The sequence below is a fragment of the Camellia sinensis genome, chromosome 4 (assembly GCF_055761805.1).
Source record: "Camellia sinensis isolate YWXY chromosome 4, ASM5576180v1, whole genome shotgun sequence".
NCBI classification, from domain to species: domain Eukaryota; kingdom Viridiplantae; phylum Streptophyta; class Magnoliopsida; order Ericales; family Theaceae; genus Camellia; species Camellia sinensis.
The window spans coordinates 170,234,023-170,252,284 of record NC_138964.1 but is presented as its reverse complement, the minus strand read 5'-3'; the positions used below and the strand labels follow the sequence as shown (position 1 = coordinate 170,252,284).

The window sequence follows — 18,262 nt, the reverse complement described above, 5'->3', positions numbered from 1 at the left end:
TATTAAAATGATAATTATCTGATTTTGTTTTATCTAGAATTACTTTTATCATTTAAACTTTGAATAATCAATCCTAAAGTTAATATTTGTTTGTTTGTTTTTATTTTAATAGTCAATCAATTATTTGGTTTTAAAGGATATTATTAAAAATCAATATTATCTTATATATATATATATATATTAATACTTATTTGATTGTAATATTGAAATAGATTGGATAAAAAATATTTTTTTTATATTTCCGTAGTTTTATTTATTTATTTATATAATAAATAATTAGAAATTAGAAAAAGGGCAAATCAGGCTAGAGACCTTGCCATGTAGGAAAGATAAAGCCAACTTTGAATGAGAAAGCAGAATTAAAATTTTGAAAGTTTTTGAAAATTTATTATATTTGAACATATATATATATATAGTATAGATAAGAAAATTTTGTATAAATTTATAGTAAAAAGGGTAGCACTAATTACTTTTCCGAATTTAATTGATGGGTTGCATTGTACCCCAAGAAACTACTAACCCTACCATATATATATATATATATGTAAAGATATATGGGAAACGCCATATACTGCGTCTTGACTATTCTCTAAAGTTTCTCAATTCGCTGTTTTCCACAACTTCATCTCTCGATCATGCCTGACATGGAAGGTGGTTTTGTTTTCCATCTTTTAATTTTTTTTTTCCGTCTTTTGCCTTTTGCCTTTTCGTTTTAGTTTTTTAATTTTTATTTCTCTCTATATATATTGTTTTTCAATCCTGCTACAGACCCCCACTGGGGGTCGACCTCCAGTGACGTGGCGAAATGCCATTCGCCAGTTTTTTTTTTTTTTTTTTTCCTTTCTGACCAATCACCCACAGCCACGTGGGCTGGGGGTCACTGGGGGTCGCCCCGTACTGGGGTGCCCCGCATTTTCCATTGTTTTTAGTGCTTGCCTTTTCCTCTGGTTTGATGATAACTGTAAATTAAAAAAATGAAAGCATTTAATATTCACAAAGTAGTTTTAATCTTTCAGAATTGATATTATATTGTCAGTTGTAACCTTATTTTTTCAGTAATAAAATCTGAGATATATCATAATAGTCTGCTGTTTTTATATCAAAAGATCAATTGATAAGAACAACTGATTATTGAGAGAGATACATTACAATACAACACAACACAACACGCTTTTCCATAAACATCTACTAGTTTAAAAAAGCCAGTACATGTTAAATATGCTTTTGATAATTTGAAACCATTTTTTAATGTATTAATGTTTATCAAATCTTAAAAAAATGTTTATCAATTCTGAAAAAATTAATAAATATGTATGTATTATTCTATTATGAAACTGTCTCTAGCTTTAGATACGTTGCTGTTACAACTTAAAACAATCCTCTTTGATACACTCAGAGGAGTTATATGTTTAATATTAAGGATCAAAATTTCATTTTGATATATATGCCGTTCCAATTGGCATGGAAATAGAAACATTTCAAAAAAAATTTAGAAGCCAAGCAACAAAAAGAAATAAAAAAAATGTTAGAAATGTTTGGTTAACAAATGGTCCATGTATCAATTTACACCCCCGAAAACAAATCCAAACAAAAAATAAAACCCTTTTGAACCAGTAAGACAATTAATTAGTGCTGCCAACCATAACAAATAACTCTTTCAAAATCATTAGTGAGTGAGGTGGGGCGTGACGTGGCGCTCAATGGATATTGGAGTAATATCAGCTTATTCAGTTTGATGAAAAATCAAACTGTAGTATAATGTCTCTTCATCTATCTATTTTACAAAGACAACTGAAAAGCATATCATGTATTTTTTTTTTATTATTTAGTTTTGCACTTATCATATTCCATAATTAGATGTGGGTTCACTCAAATTGTTTTAGTGTTTTTATTAAATATTACAGCTTCCCAAAATGCTTCTCCTCCAGCAACAACACCTGATTCTCAAGGTGACAATGGTGGTGGATCATCCAATTATGAGGATCTTCGTGGTTACGCTCTTTGGGGTACAGGCTTTTTAACTTTAACCTCCTTTGATACTAGTATAAATTTTTTCAATATTTATTAAAATTATTATCATGCAAACAAATCCATTGTTTGCTTGACCAAAGTCTTAAAGTGCAAGTGCATAGCCAAATTCATCATGTTACTGAGGTTTTCTATTTTTGTTTTGAAGCCATATCTTATGGCATTGCTTCAGCCATAGCACTCAGAACCATTGATGCTTTGACATCATCTCGGAGCACAGGTGGACATGAAATTGCTCAGCAAAAGAAAGAGAAAGAGAAAACTAGAAGTGGTAATAGCAACCCACCACCCTCAATCTGTCATATTGTTTTTCCATCGGTCACTCTGATCAACCCCACCACTACTACTTCTTCTCCTGACCCTAAGGAAGAAACTGCAGCAGCCTCTGCTTCACCAAATCCAAAACCTGCTGCTGGTGCTGGCAATGTATCTACTACTACTACTACTGATACTTCCAAAGGTGCAAAAGAAACTGCAGCCTCTGCTTCTCCAAAATCTCATGCTGCTGGTAATTGTAACTGCAATGTATATACTACTTCCCCCCCCCCCCCCCCCCCCCCCCATATACATTCACAAAAAGATTGTACACAAACTGTATTGAGATTTATCATTTTAAAATACTGTGCTCATTAGTGACCTCTAGAATTTTTATTGAAAGTGTGGAATTCACCATACAAAAGTTGAAAACGAAGTACATACCATTTTGTTGGAACAAAATTTAGAGTATTTTTGTGATTATGTATGCAGAGACTTATTTGTCTATTTTTCCCTATTTTGAAAGGTGAAAAAGAAACAGTTGGTGCTGCTATTAATAGAACCATAGGAAGCTTCTTCTCTCAATTTCAAGTAGAGAACTATCCTCCTCCTCCTCAAGCCTACAAGGACCATGATCGTGCTCTAGCCAAGGCCCAAGCTATTACTACTAACACATGCAAGCATGTTATCGACTTCTACAATGATGTATATATCTACTTCCTCCATCAGTTCACTTGTCTTTACCTTATTATATGATGTAAATTGTAACACTTTCCTTGCTGAAATGAAACTGGGAACCAAACAAAGGTAAAGGATTTATTATTCGATGCCTATTCTATGCACACCATGGATTTCTCCTTTATATTGAGCATGGTTTTTTTTTTTTTTTTGATTCTTTAAATATATAATCCCAAATATATATACATATGGATGTGAAAGTGATTTTGACTATTGTATGTTTTGTCTTTTTTGTTTGTTTTATAAACGCAGTGCCTTGGGGGAGGTTCTTGGAACAAGTGTGACAGTTATGTTGATATTATGAAGAAATGCCATCAAATGGGTACCTCAATTTCCATCCTTTGTCTCTCCTTATATTCTACTACATAGTATAGAGAGCAAACATCATTTTCTCTTCCTTTCATGGAATTCTATTAATTTCTCTTTCTCTATCATTTATTATTATTTTCTGGAAAATTCAGTTTAGTTTTTTTTTTTTTTTTTGGTGGTCTTAAACAACACTGCTCGATGTCAATTTAGCTCTTGTTTACAAGTTATTTATTTATTTATTATTTTTTATATCATTTCTTTGTTAAAATGCTAACCTTAATTTCGTATTTTGATTCTGAAGAAAGTCATTCCCCTGCTGCATCTCCCCAAGAATCCCAAGGTACGTACAAAAGTTTGTTCAAAAGCATTAGATTTGTGGATTGCTTGAAGCTTCCTCTACATTTATGTTCGAATAAATAGAAATTTTTATCCAAAAATTAATAAATAAAATTATATCATTGTTTTTCTTCCATACAAAAACGATCTGGATAAAATCCTATATATTGAATGATTACCTTTTTTTTATTTATTATTATCAACAAAGAAGAATACTTTATTGATGAAAATCAAGTTACAAACAGCTTAATAGATACATCAATGAAGTGAAATGGAACAATGCAAAAGGTATCATAGCAAAAAAACACCAAAGAAGACCAAAAAACAAGAAAGCCCCAAACAGAGACCAAATAACAGAACATCAACCCATAAAAAGGAACAGAACCGCATTAGTTTAAGGTGAAAGTTCTGTAGCTGAACTGAAGGAACCAAGACTGATTGAATACTTTGAATACACCTTCAATAAACTTGGATTGGATCAAACCAAAGACCCAACCCAAATCTGCCTCAATCCAAAGCCTTGAGCATGACATGTCAACTAAGAAGATGGACACTTACTAAATGTTAATTCCGTAGTTATATGGATAACAGGGATAGTGGAGGGCAGAGGATCGGAGCAGGTGGATGGCAGCCAGTTTTGTATGGAAGAAGAAGGCAAGACCAGCGGATTGGAGTCCAGAACGATAGAATAAGAGTCATTACAGTTTTTGTGGATAATCTTCCATGGTCAATGAATCCTAAAGGTCTGTTCCTCCTATTTTCAAAGTTCGGGGTAGTTAAGGATGTATTCATTCCAAATAAAACCAGGAAGTCCACCAGATCAAGGTTTGGGTTTGTTAGATATGATTGTTCAGTGGCAGCTGATGTAGCTATCCGAAAAGCTAATGGCATATGGTGTGACGACAAGGAACTTCATGTTAAGAAAGCAGCCTTTGAGAAAGTAAGAAGTAATACGAATATAGTGGGGGAGACAAAAAAGGTGGTTACTCATACAGATAAGCCGAGTGGTTATAAGGGAAGAAATGATGGCAGGGTAGACAAGAAGATAATGGGTCATCAATCATATGCAGAAGCCCTAGTTCAAGAAAGCAAACAAGGGGATAAAGGTCATGTCATCTTGGGGGTGGAATCAGGAAATGGATGGCTGTATAACAGTGTTATAGTCAAATTGAAAAGTTATTATGCTTTCTCTGACTTCCGTGATAGCGTCCTCCAAATTGGTTCCAAGGATGTGGTGGTCAGAAAAGGAGGGGGAAAGATGGCCGTTGTGTCGTTCTTGTCGGCGGAGGACATGAAATCTCAGATGGCCCTTTTGGAAGATTGTTTAAAAGAATGGTGTGCGTCTGTCACAGAGTGGAGGAGGGGGACATATTTAGCTCCGGAAAGAGCTGTGTGGCTGTGTTGTTATGGGGTGCCCCTGAATTTATGGAGCAATGATACGTTCATGAAGATAGGCCGGTTATGGGGAGAAATAATCCGAATAGATGAGGATACATTAAATCAGGTGTCATTTAGCTATGGGAGGATAAAAGTAGCAACAAGTGTAATGTCTTCCATTAACACAGTAGTACATATCCAATGTAATGATATGATGTATCCAGTTAGAGTGTGCGAAGAGCATGTGATGGTAACTAAAGTAATGGGTGATTCATACAAGGTGAAGTCATCTCAGAAGAGGGAAGATCTTTGCAGCGCAGTTGGGATGGCAAGCCATGCTGCTGGGAATGGAATGAACTCGAACAAGGAGGATGCTGAGGTGGAGGATTCAGCGCAAAATGAGCTGGATACTTACGCTGATATGGCAAGATCAAACAGGGATGAGATGGCAGTCAATGTACCTGTGGTGGAGGAGCTGATTCCTAATGACTGCTCCACCTCGGTAGTGGAAGAGACGGTTGGCGATGCTTCGGGAAGACGCGAGACTATCAAAGCAGGCGTGGGAGCAACTTCTGGAGTGCTGTTTACGGCTCAAGGTCATAATGAAGGAAGTGGGAATGAGGATAGGACTGGACTTGTTAATGGGTTTATGAAAAGCTTGAGTGGAAATGGACTGGACAAAGATGGAATATCACTAGAAGTTAATTTGGGTGAAGTTCAGTGTTGTGGGCTACCATATGGGCCCATTATCAATGGAAATAATTCAAGTGGGGTGGGCTTGGATCATACGAGGCTTCAGGTCCATGGGAATGGGTCAATATCATCACCTATGCATTGCACTATTGTACAAAGAAACACAGGCACAAAAATGGGTGAGGTGAAACAGAGGAAAAAGTTGGTGAGAAGGAGGGGGACTTCAATTGCTAGCAGAAATTCGACGGAACTACAGAGGAAAGGTAGCGGAGGAAGATGGGAGAGGATGGGTGGAGCAGTGGTTATGGGAAGTTGGAGCAGAGGGGCTGCGCTTAGGGCAAAATTGGGGTTATCAGCAAGATCGGTGCCCCAAGGGTCAACAGCAAAATCAGGATCAAACGGGAGTAGTACGAGGGTTGACAAGGTCTTGCATGAAGAGGCTAAGGCAACAATTCGCATAGGTAAAGCTCTTGGCATCTGTTTTGAAGATAAGGAAGAGGAGGTAATCATCAAATTAAAAGAGATGGAAGCCAAAGATAAAGAGAGGGCAGCACCTAGGGTTTCAGAAGCACAAAGCTGATGTGCTTCAACTTGGCGGTATAAGGTGTTAAGCATGTATGTTAATGAAGTTACTATCATGGAATGTAAGGGGTTTGGGCAAAGCCGAAAAGAGGAGGAAGGTCAGAAGCATTCTTAAAGACAGAAAAATTGAGTTTGCTTGCTTCCAAGAGACAAAGAGATCTGATGTTTCATCCTTATTTGTACAATCATTATGGCCAGATGAAGATATGGAATATATGGTGGTTGATTCTGTAGGAAGGGCAGGGGGATTGTTGTGTATTTGGAAGTCATCTGTATTCCAGCTCTCTCAGTGCTGTAGCACTAGGCACTGTATTATACTATCTGGGACACTTTTGCCAAATTTCAAATGTGTACTGCTCAATATCCATGCTCCAAATGAGGTAAATGAGAGGGGTAAATTTTGGAGTGTATTACATAGATTGAAATCAATGTTTAGTGATCCTTGGTGCTTGGCTGGGGACTTTAATGAAATTAGGAATATTGGGGAAAGAAGAGGATGTTCCAGAAGAGACAAAGGTATGAAGGAGTTCAACCAATTCATTGAAAAGTTAGAGCTTATTGATTTACCTATGATGGGTAGGCAATTTACTTGGTGTAATGCTACTGAAGGCGAAAGATGGAGTAGGATTGATAGGATCTTGCTGTCAACTGAGTGGCTGGAAAGGGTTAATTTTAAACTATGGGGGTTGGAGAGAAGTGTGTCTGACCATTGTCCACTGTTACTGTTAGAAGATGGGAGGGATTGGGGTCCAAGGCCGTTTCGCTTCTTAAATGCTTGGTTTCTCCATCCCAATTTTGGAAGCCTTGTGAAGAAATCCTGGGAGGAGTCTGCTTTGTCTGGATGGGCAGGTTTTGTTATAATGAATAAACTAAAGATGCTTCGAGCAGATTTGAAGAAATGGAATAGAGAGGTTTTTGGGAATGTAACTTCGGCGTTAAAGGTAGCAGAGGAGGAGCTTCATGCTATTGATTTAGTGGCTGAGTCGAGAAATCTTGAGGAGAATGAAGTTCGAAGAAGAAGAGAAGTCAGAAAAGAAGTATGGTCACTGGCTAAACGAGAAGAATGGATGTGGAAGCAGAAATCTAGACTGAATTGGAACCTTCAAGGGGACAAAAACACAAGATTTTTTCATATTGTTGCCACCAGTAGACAGAATAAAAATTTGTTAAACTCAATTGAAGTAGATGGGGTGATGTACGAAGATCCTTGTAGGATTAAACAGGAGGTGTTTAAACATTTCAAAAGGAGATTTTCAGAGGAGTGGAAATCCAGGCCCAAGCTTAAAGGTCTCTTCGAAACCATTGGGCATGATGAAGTTTCGGATGGGTTAGTTGCGCCATTCTCTGAGGAGGAAATATGGAGGGCTGTGAAGGAAAGTGATGGCAACAAGGCTCCAGGACCGGATGGGTTTAACATGGCCTGCTTTCAGAAGTGCTGGAAGGTGTTGAAAATAGAAATCCTACAGTTCTTTAAAGAATTCTATGATAATGGGCGTCTAGCTAAAGGGATTAATAGTTCTTTCACAACCTTAATTCCTAAGAAAGATTGTCCGGAGGGTATTTCGGATTATAGGCCAATTAGCCTTATTGGTTCCATCTATAAGATTCTTTCTAAGGTTCTAGCATCAAGGTTGAAAAAGGTGCTACCAAGGATAATTGGGGATTCTCAAACTGCATTCATTGGGGGACGGAACATTTTGGATGGGGTGTTAATATCTAATGAAATTGTGGATTGGTGGAAGAAGAAGAAGCTGAAAGGGATGATTTTGAAATTGGATTTTGAAAAAGCTTTCGACTCAGTAAATTGGGAGTGTTTATTCGAAATGCTGTCCAGCTTTGGCTTTCAAAACAAGTGGACAAGGTGGATAAAGGAATGCTTGCAATCATCTAGAGTTTCAATCTTGGTGAATGGCTCACCTACAGCTGAATTTTGTCCAGAAAATGGACTCAGACAAGGGGATCCACTGTCGCCGTTTCTCTTTATCATTGTGGCTGAAGGTCTTAATATGTTATTCCAAAGGGCGAAAGATTTGGGGCTAATCAAAGGAGTTGTTATAGGCACTAGGAGGATCAATGTAACCCACCTACAATTCGCGGATGATACTATTGTGTTTTGCGAGGCTGAAGAGCAAGAAATTCTGAATGTTAAACGAATCTTGAGATGTTTTGAAATGCTGTCTGGATTAAGGATTAACTTCCATAAAAGTAAGGTATGTGGGGTGGGGGTACAAAATGAGGTGGTGGCTGATTTCGCCAAGAGACTGAACTGTCAAGGTCAAAAGCTGCCTTTCACATATCTTGGGTTGCCTCTTGGGGCTAGTCCAAAAAAGAAGACTACATGGTTGCCAGTGATCAATAAATTCAAGTCCAAGTTAGCTTCTTGGAAGAGAAAGACACTCTCTTTTGGGGGTCGGTTAACTATGATCAAGTCAGTGTTAACTTCATTACCAGTGTATTATTTATCTTTATTTAAAGTCCCTGTGGGTGTAGTTAAGTTGTTAGATAGAATCCAAGCCAGGTTCTTATGGGGAGGTCTGGAAACAAAAAAGAAGCTCCATATGGTGCGTTGGGAAGAGATCACTAAAAAGAAATGGTGTGGTGGTTTGGGTATTAGAAGGCTGAGAGATGTTAATGAGTGTCTCTTAGCAAAATGGTGGTGGAGATATGGTGGTGAGGATCAAGCATTGTGGAAAGATGTTGTGGCTAGCAAGTACAGCAGCTTTGGTGGGAGATGGAGACCTTTTTTGGTGGAAGGCATTCAGTGTTCAAGAATATGGGGTGATATTCTTAATTTAGAGCATATCAGTCCCAACTTATTTAACTTCTTCATGGAGAATTCTGTCATCAAAGTTGGAAATGGGAGGAGAATTAGTTTTTGGGAGGATCATTGGGCATCTAATTGTAGTTTGAGGGTTGAGTTTCCCAGATTATTTGAGCTGTCAGATGACAAAGAGGCTAATCTTAATCAGATGATTGACAGGAGAAACAATTCAGCTGGGTGGAGCCTTAGGTTCAGAAGAGGTCTGAGGGCTTGGGAGGAAGATGAGTTGGAAAGACTTAGAGCATACTTGATTGCTCATGAGCCAATTTTAACAGATAGTGTTGACTCCTTAGTTTGGAAAGCCTCAATTTCAGGAATGTTCACCATACAATCAGTATATAGCAGGAATGATGCAGCTCAGGGGTCGGAGGATGTTAGGTGGATTTGGCAGAATTTATCTCCTCCAAGAGTGCAGTTTTTCGGATGGCTTGTTTGGAAGGGTAGAATCAAGTCTAGAGCATTCCTTCAGCGTATAGGGTGCCTCAGTCAGGATGCAACCACAGAGTGTGTGTTCTGTGGCTGTGCTATTGAAACAGATTGTCATGTGTTGCTCCATTGCATGTTTGCTTGGAAAATTTGGTCGAATATTATGTCCTGGTGGGGTATGCAATGGGTAATTCCTGAGAATGCTAGAGGTGTGTTGGAGTGGTGGAGAGGGTTCAAATGGAGTATATTTGAAACTAAAATTTGGAATGTAATTCCATTAGCTGTGTTTTGGTCAATATGGACTCTGAGGAATGATTGTATTTTCAATGGCAAACAGCACTGCTTTATGGATGTCTGTGAACTAATTAAAACTAGAATTGCCCTATGGATAAGATCTAATACAAGTCTGTCGCAGTACTCTGTTCATGATGTGGTTGAGAATCTGCCCCAGGTGCGTAGGTGTTTGGGGGGGAGGGGTGTGTAATCTTAGAATCTAATGCAGGTGCTCCGGGTGTATATTGATATGGCAGTGAGATCAGTTGGTGTTTTAAGTAATTTCTGGGGTGAAGTAGTAGAGATATTGAGCTGTGGATGTCTTTTGTTCTACTGCTGGTTTTTCTGCTTTCTATCTCTGCACAGATTTGATCTGAACTGCTGTGGTGCCTTTCTTGCTGCTATGGGCTTCTGATAAAGATGTAATTCTCTGTGGTGAACTAAGGACTGCTGTCTTTTGGGCTTTTGATATGGCAATGAGATCAATTGGTGCTTTAAGTAAACTCCTGGGGTGAAGTAGTGAAGCTTTGCTGTTGTATCTCTGCACAGAGTTGATTGTATTCTGCTGAAGCTTTGATCTGTTTTGGCGAAGATGGTCTTCTGATAAAGATGCAACTCTACTATATAAGGACTGCTGTCTTTTGGACTCGGTTGTTGAGGTCTGCATCTGATTGGAGTTCCTGCTGGAGTTCCTGCTGTTCTGAGGTTTGAGTAGCAGATACAACAATGTTGGGTCAATTGAAGTATTATTGCATTGGTGGGCTGGGGGTGGGTGGAAAACAACTCTACCTTGTTGATGTATGTCTCTTGCCTCACTGTGTTGTTTTGGTTGGTTGTTCTGTCTTTGCGGTTGGATTCTCTCCAACTTTGTTGGAGTGCTAGCAGATGATAGGGCGGTCTTATCGGTGCCAACCTAGTTGGGACTGGTTTGTTTCGCTTTGATGCTCTTTGCACTCATCGCTATTGTCATTGATGTAATTTTCTTTTGGTTCATCAATAAATTTTATCTTTTGCTGATCAAAAAAAAAAAAAAAGAAGATGGACACTTTTAAGGTGTGGGTTCTTGTCATGTTAGGGTCTGACAATGACACTTCTTAACGAATTGGGATCCTCCCCTTGAGCCCCCTCCTTCATTCCCTCCTTGCATGGGACTTCGGGTCCACTTTGAGGCCCAATTTTGATAATCCGAACCGTTCATATTTTTAGATTTATTCAGTATATCATACCTGTAAAAAATCAAGTTGATCGAATATCATAAAGTATGTGTTCGGAAAACTGTTTATTAAAAAATAGTTTGTAGTCCCAATTTTCTGAACGCATACTTTCTGATATCCGATCAACTTAATTTTTTATAGGTATAATATACTAAATAAATCTAAAAATATGAACGGTTCGAATTATCAAAACTGGGCCTCAAAGTGGACCCGAAGGCCCCTGCAAGGAGGGAATGAAGGAGGGGGCTCAAGGAGGGGATCTGGACTCCTTTTTAACAATGTGGGTTGAACACATATAAAACACATTATAAGTTCAAATAAAATAATTTAAAGATATAATGATAAAAGAAAAATGATTTAGCTGTGTATAGTTCTCCATCTTTTAGACCTTAAAAAAATGAATATTAAGTAGTATATTTAAATAAAATATTTACATACACACATATATATACTAAAAGGGAAATTCTATGGTAGACACCTTGTCAAGGTACAAAATTTTGGTTATGGTTATGATTCAGGAATTATTTGGTTATATTTCACGTGATATTTAGTTATGACTCAATTTTATTTATTTATTTATTTTTAAAGTTGTGATTCCCATAATATTAAGTAATGTCATAAATTTGTGATAATCAAACTCACAAATGACATAATTTGTATATGATACACACCCTAAAAGGCCTGTGTATACCATAATATGTCCCTTATAATTATAATAAATGTATAAATAAAATATTTTGTACTGGTCACTCTGTATATCACGTTTCTGTATATTTGCTTCTGAACTTGTAAATCACTTGCATGATTTTAATATTAAAAAATATTATCGATCATGAAAATGTCATCCAAATTTTAATCCCGGGAGCGAGTGTGTAGTGTAGTAGATTTAAAGTTACACCCATAATACCATTGATTTATTTTCTTAATTTATAATATTAGTGATTAATATTTGCATGGTGTGTTTTTTTGGTGTAGCATCTGCCAACAATAGTGACGATGTGTCTGCTGCTCCTCCTCCAATTCCCACATTACGTCTTTCAATTAATCTTCTGCTCATGTCCTACCATGGTGTAAGTTCTTCTATTTTTCTTGCAATTATTCCTTTGTTTTTATTTTTTATTTATATATATATATATATATATATTTTTTATGTTAGAGATTACATGTAACTATTTTAGGGTAAATTATAAATACACCATTTGAAATTTGCTTAAAATATGATTTGTTCCTATAGTTTTGAAAATTATATCCTACCGTTTTTAATTTCATAACAAATTATCTTTTTTATTAATAAATTATCAAGTTAATTTACAATTTTTAATGATATTAAAAATTTATTTTAATTAATAATTCAGATAATTTGATCATTGTATAGAAGTGTATAGAAGTGCAGTTAAAAATTTCATTTTTTTTAGTTAATTCTATTAAATAAAAAGTTATGACAAAAGATATTTGTAATTTTTCAAATTACAGGAAACAATCCATGGTTTAAGCAAATATCAAAACGTGTAATTGTAATTTATACTATTTTATGAATAATGCTATATGCACCGATTGGTATACCAATAGATGATGTGGTATAATTTTAAAGGTCTTGGACATTTGTAATTTGTATAATGGGTGATTTCAGTAATAATATCATAATATATGTTGGTACACCAATTGATACATTAATTAATGTATTTAGTACCACCGATATTTTATTACAATTCTTGTTGAATTGAAAAATTTCCCAAGATTTTAAATAATCACTTTTGAGTATCGTTAGAAATCTTTAAAATTTTAATAGTTTTTTTTTTTATTTTTACATTGATATGGTAGTCAACAACTTAATAGAGTGAATGATAACTTTATTGTAGATTACGTCACTAGTACATTTTTTCTCCCAACTTATACTCAAGCTTGGTATTGGTTCCTTATCTTTACCAATATTTTAATGTAATCCTCCCATTATTTATTGTTAAAATTTTAGACGAAAGTACTCTCATGAAGACATTTCAAGAGCATTAGTAAAAAAAAAAAAAATTAGAAGAAAAATTATAGTTTCATCATCCAACTTTTACTTAATTTTTTTTTTACTCTTTTATGTTTTATTTATTAAAATTTTAAATAATGAAATAACGGGAGAGTTGTTTTAAATACGAGATTAAAGTCTAAGAAGTAAATTGTTACAATTAAAAGGTTAATGAAATGATATGGACCCCAAATAAATTACTAAATTTTTTATCAAACCTTTCATGTGTATAGGATCCACACACAATAGATTTAGTCATTTTGGAACAGTTTTGTTTGGTTTACATTTTAGTAAATTATTTTTAAATGAATTTTTAATTGTCTTTAATTACTGAACTTTTTTCATATATATATATATATATATATTTAATTGTTTAGATATATGAAAATTAGATGCATCTAAAAAGTAAAAAATTTTAACTAAAATATCCAAAAAATTCACTAAAAATAAACAAAAACCCGAACAAAAAATGCACATAGATTTTTGTTCCATTTTTTTTTTGTTTATTTTTCTATTTTTTTATTTTAGCCAATTTATTTTACTTTTTAGGTGCATACAAAAAATGGAATAAAATATAAAAAAATTCAGTACAAAAATACAAAAACTCATCTAAAAATAATTTTTTGAAAAATTAAACAAAAGAGACACTTTGCAACACACTCAACAAAGGATGCATTTCTTAGTGTAACCAGAAGTTTTTGCTTATCTATATATATATATATACCTTATCAACTAATATATTCATATAGATGCAATGCTGTTTTTGTTTGTGGTTTAAATTACAGTGCAGGAACCAAAAATATCAGACGTATGAGTGCGCAAAGTATCTTAAATATATCAAGGAAGCTTATATCTATCAACGTTAGGATAGGATACCCAATTATCCATCCTCTCTCTACGTTGCTTCTCATCTCATGGAAAAATCACCTCTCTCTCTCTCTCTCTCTGGCTTGAAGTTTTACATACTGGTAGCATTCGCAGGATTTTTTTTTTGATAGTATTAATCATAAAAGACCATTATATCTAGTTATTCAATTCCTTCTATTATTGTTATTTTTTTGGTTTTCTTTATTTCCCATGGCGTGTGTTTACCTGAAAGACTTTAAGGCTATATTTGGTTAATAGATTTAGAGAGGGATTTACCCCCCCCCCCCAAAAAAAAAAGTGTATGAAATGTAGTTAAAATATAATTAAATTTTATTTACATTTCACTTATTTTTTTCTTTTCATTTTTCAAATTCATTTACCAAACTCAGTGTAATTGAATATGGTTGCGAATTGAAATTGATGTATATCATAAAGAGTGCTGCTATTAGTATCCTATAAATTATTTAAAACCTCCCCAATTTTTAACTTTCTTTCACCACAAAAATTTTGGTTTTTTGTGATGGCGTGGTGCCGTTGCAAATACTCTTCATGCCGCTTCAAAAAAGTTTTAGTGACGACAAATGACTTTTAGCGACGGCAAATGGAGGATCACAATAGAGGGCGTTGCAAAAGACTTTTAGCGATGGCAGGCACTGCAAAAGACTTTTAGCGACGACATCATGTCGTCGGCATTTTTTAGCGATCGCAATTGGTACCTTTTGCAACGGCAATTTGCTGTCGACTATAATATGTAAAAAAGTCAAACTTTTTGCAATGGCTCCATTTCACTGTCGCTAAAGGTGTTATTTGAGACGGCAAAAAATGCTGTTGCGAATGGTTCTGTTTTTTTGCGACGGCATGCCCACTGTCGCCAATGGTCCTAATATTTTTTGTGACGGTATCGTGTCGTCGCTAAAAAAAAAAAAAAAATTGCAATATAATTATTAAAATTACCTGTTTTTTGGGACGGTGTGGTGCCACCGCAAAAAAAATAAATAAATAAATAAATAAAATAAAATAAAATTACCTGTATTAAATGAAAAACAATTGAAAAAGAAACCAATAATTATATAATAATATAAAAATTCCTGTATAGAAAAAATAATTTCTCCATAATAAAACTATTCTTGCATTCCTAACTATGCATCAATAAATTTTCCCACTACATAATGTTCCATAATACATATATAATGTTTAAATACATAATGTTGTTCATAATTCAAAATAACATAAACCAAAATTACAAATTTTGCTCATCATTCTCTGTGGGTAACAAAAACAAAAATAAGTCACATTCTTTACAGACATGCATTCCACAAGAAGCAAAACTCCTACTCGGGAAATATCTGAAAACAAAAAATAAATATAATTAATGATAATATAATTATGTGTTAATATGTTAATTACAAAAAAACATAAAAATGTAACTACTATACAATTACAAAGATAATTAAGTAAATAATTTTGCCTAAACCAAAATTTGGCTCTAACTCCCAAATCGGGAACCCGATTCAAGTCTTGTCTTCTCCCACAAGTCTACCGTGCTTAGGCGGTCGTCTGTGCCAAGTTTTGTGCTACTCCGACGCTGTTTGGTGATTTTTGGGCATTAACACCTCAAATTCTAAATTTCTTAGGAAACTAGTTTGTTTCTTAAGAGTGAAATCCGACTCTAACTCTCATGCTGGGAATCCAAGTCGAGTCCCATCTTCTCCCACAAGTCTGTCGTGCCTAGGTGGTCGTGTGTGCCAAGTTTCGTGCTACTCCAACGTCGTTTGGTGATTTTGGGGCATTAACATATCAAATTCTAACTTTATTAAGAAACTAGTTTGTTTCTTAAGAGTGAAATCCGGCTCTAACTCTCATACTGGGAATCCGATTCTAGTCCCGTCTTCTCCCACAAGTCTCTCTTGCCTAGGCGGTTGTGTGTGCCAAGTTTCGTACTACTTTGACGCCGTTTGGTGATTTTGGGATGTTAACACCTAGAATTCTAAGTTTCTTGAGAAACTAGTTTGCCTAGAGTGAAATCTGGCCCTAACTCTCAAACCGGGAACCCGATTCGAGTCCCGTTTTCTCCCACAAGTCTCTCATACCTAGGCGGTCGTGTGTGCCAAGTTTTGTGCTGCTCCAACGCCGTTTGGTGATTTTGGGGCATTAACACCTCAAATTCTAAGTTTCTTAAAAAACTAGTAAGTTTCTTAAGAAACTAGAGTGAAATCTGGCTTTAACTCCCATACCGGGAATCCGATTCGAGTCCCGTCTTTTCTCACAAGTCTCTCGTGCCTAGGCGGTCGTGTGTGCCAAGTTTCGTGCTACTCCGACGTTGTTTAGTGATTTTGGGGGTATTAACACCTCAAATTCTAAATTTCTTAATAAACTAGTTTGTTTCTTAAGAGTGAAATCCAGCTCTAACTCCCATATCGGGAATCCGATTCGAGTCCCGTCTTCTCCCACAAGTCTCTCGTGCCTAGGCAGTCGTGTGTGCCCAGTTTCGTGCTACTTTGACACCGTTTGGTGATTTTGGGACGTTAACACCTCGAATTCTAAGTTTCTTGAAAAATAAGTTTGCCTAGAGTGAAATCGGGCCCTTACTCTTAAATCAGGAACCCGATTCGAGTCTCGTTTTCTCCCACAAGTCTCTCATGCCTAGCCAGTCGTGTGTGCCAAGTTTCGTGCTACTCCAACGCCGTTTGGTGATTTTGGGACGTTAACACCTTGAATTCTAAGTTTTTCAAGAAACTAGTTTGCCTAGAGTGAAATTCGGCCCTAACTCCCAAACTGGGAACCCGATTCGAGTCCCGTCTTCTCCCACAAGTCTCTCATGCCTAGGCGGTCATGTGTGCCAAATTTTGTGCTACTCCGATGCCGTTTGGTGATTTTGGGGATATTAACACCTCAAATTCTAAATTTCTTAATAAACTAGTTTGCTTCTTAAGAGTGAAATTCGGCTCTAACTCTCAAACCGAGAACCTGATTTGAGTCCCGCCTTCTCCCACAAGTCTCTCATGCCTAGGCAGTCGTGTGTGCTAAGTTTCGTGCTACTCCAACGCCATTTGGTGATTTTGGGGCGTTAACACCTCGAATTCTAAGTTTCTTAAGAAACTAGTTTGCCTAGAGTGAAATCCGGCCCTAACTCCCAAACCGGGAACCTGATTCGAGTCTCGTCTTCTCCCATAAGTCTCTCGTGCCTAGGCAGTCATGTGTGCCAATTTTCGTGTGGAAAATCCTTTGTCTTTCTTTCTAATTATGGAATTAGCCTCTATCATTTTGAACTGTGTACAGTTAATGTATGGTTATTCTTAGCTTAGAATGCAAAGATGCATTTTATACATGATCTTCTGGTGGTGGTGTATATAGAGTCTCATCTCCTACAGATTCTCTAAATACCTGATGGCCACTCGATGCATCGGGAGCCTATGACAGTCCATACATAATGTGTTAATCATATTTGAATTTTATTATATATATGTATATATATGTTGTGTGAAAATTTAACTATCAAACAATTTAATTTATATTGAACTTGTCGGTTGGGATCCACACTCGCCCCTTGTGACACAAAGGCCATCATCTCAGCTCTTATCTGCTGTAAATGCATAGAAAACTTTGCTCGCATCTCCTTCCTCAGCTCATCCTTTAGCTTCGCACGAACCTGCTGGGTGATCTGAACAATAGTCGATGGCTGGGGTGTTGACTGTGATGGCCCAGTACCATCTTTATACACCGCGCTCTGAGGCTCAGTTCTCCCATAAGTGCGACAATATCCATGTCCGTCATGACCTATCAACTCATGGAAAATGGCATCCCTAGTCTCTAAAGTCCGGAAATACTCAAGTAGCATGAAAAGTTGACGATTAAACTCATTCAAATCAAAGAAAATTTATATACCTGCAATTGGCTGTAAAGATGATGATTCTAGTCGGGATGATAGCTTCTGCAGTGCCACTGATGGTGGACGCACCGATGGTAGGCATGGAGATTGAGTACATGATAGCTATTGTGGTGCTATTGATGGTGGTCGATGCGGTGGCACTAATGGCCCCTCTGATGGTGGTCGCTGGGATGCCTCCTTTAATGGTGGTGCCACTAATAGTGGTCGCTGCGATGGTTGGTCAGATGGTGGTAGCACTAATGGCCCCTCCGATGGTGGTCGATGTGATGCCTCCTCTGATGGCGATGCTACTGTTGTCCTGTTATGTACCACATCAGATATCATGATCAGGGGATGATCATGCTTCCTCTTCCTTCTTAAAATAATCTGCAAGCAATATAACATTAACTGACATTAGAAACATAGAGAATGGTTTTGAATCAACTATAATATGACATTAA

At 36.4% G+C, this 18,262-nt stretch overlaps 1 protein-coding gene across 1 annotated transcript; it reads left to right on the top strand.

The window, feature by feature from the left end:
* The first annotated feature begins 635 nt into the window (after positions 1-635).
* Positions 636-13,972, top strand: LOC145824223 (uncharacterized). Its single transcript, XM_082923847.1, has 8 exons — positions 636-651; positions 1,830-2,006; positions 2,177-2,536; positions 2,810-2,988; positions 3,274-3,343; positions 3,632-3,670; positions 12,028-12,122; positions 13,852-13,972. The coding sequence occupies exons 1-8, from the start codon at positions 636-638 to the stop codon at positions 13,930-13,932; spliced, it is 1,017 nt and encodes a 338-aa protein (XP_082779973.1). The 3' UTR covers positions 13,933-13,972.
* Positions 13,973-18,262: the final 4,290 nt, after the last annotated feature.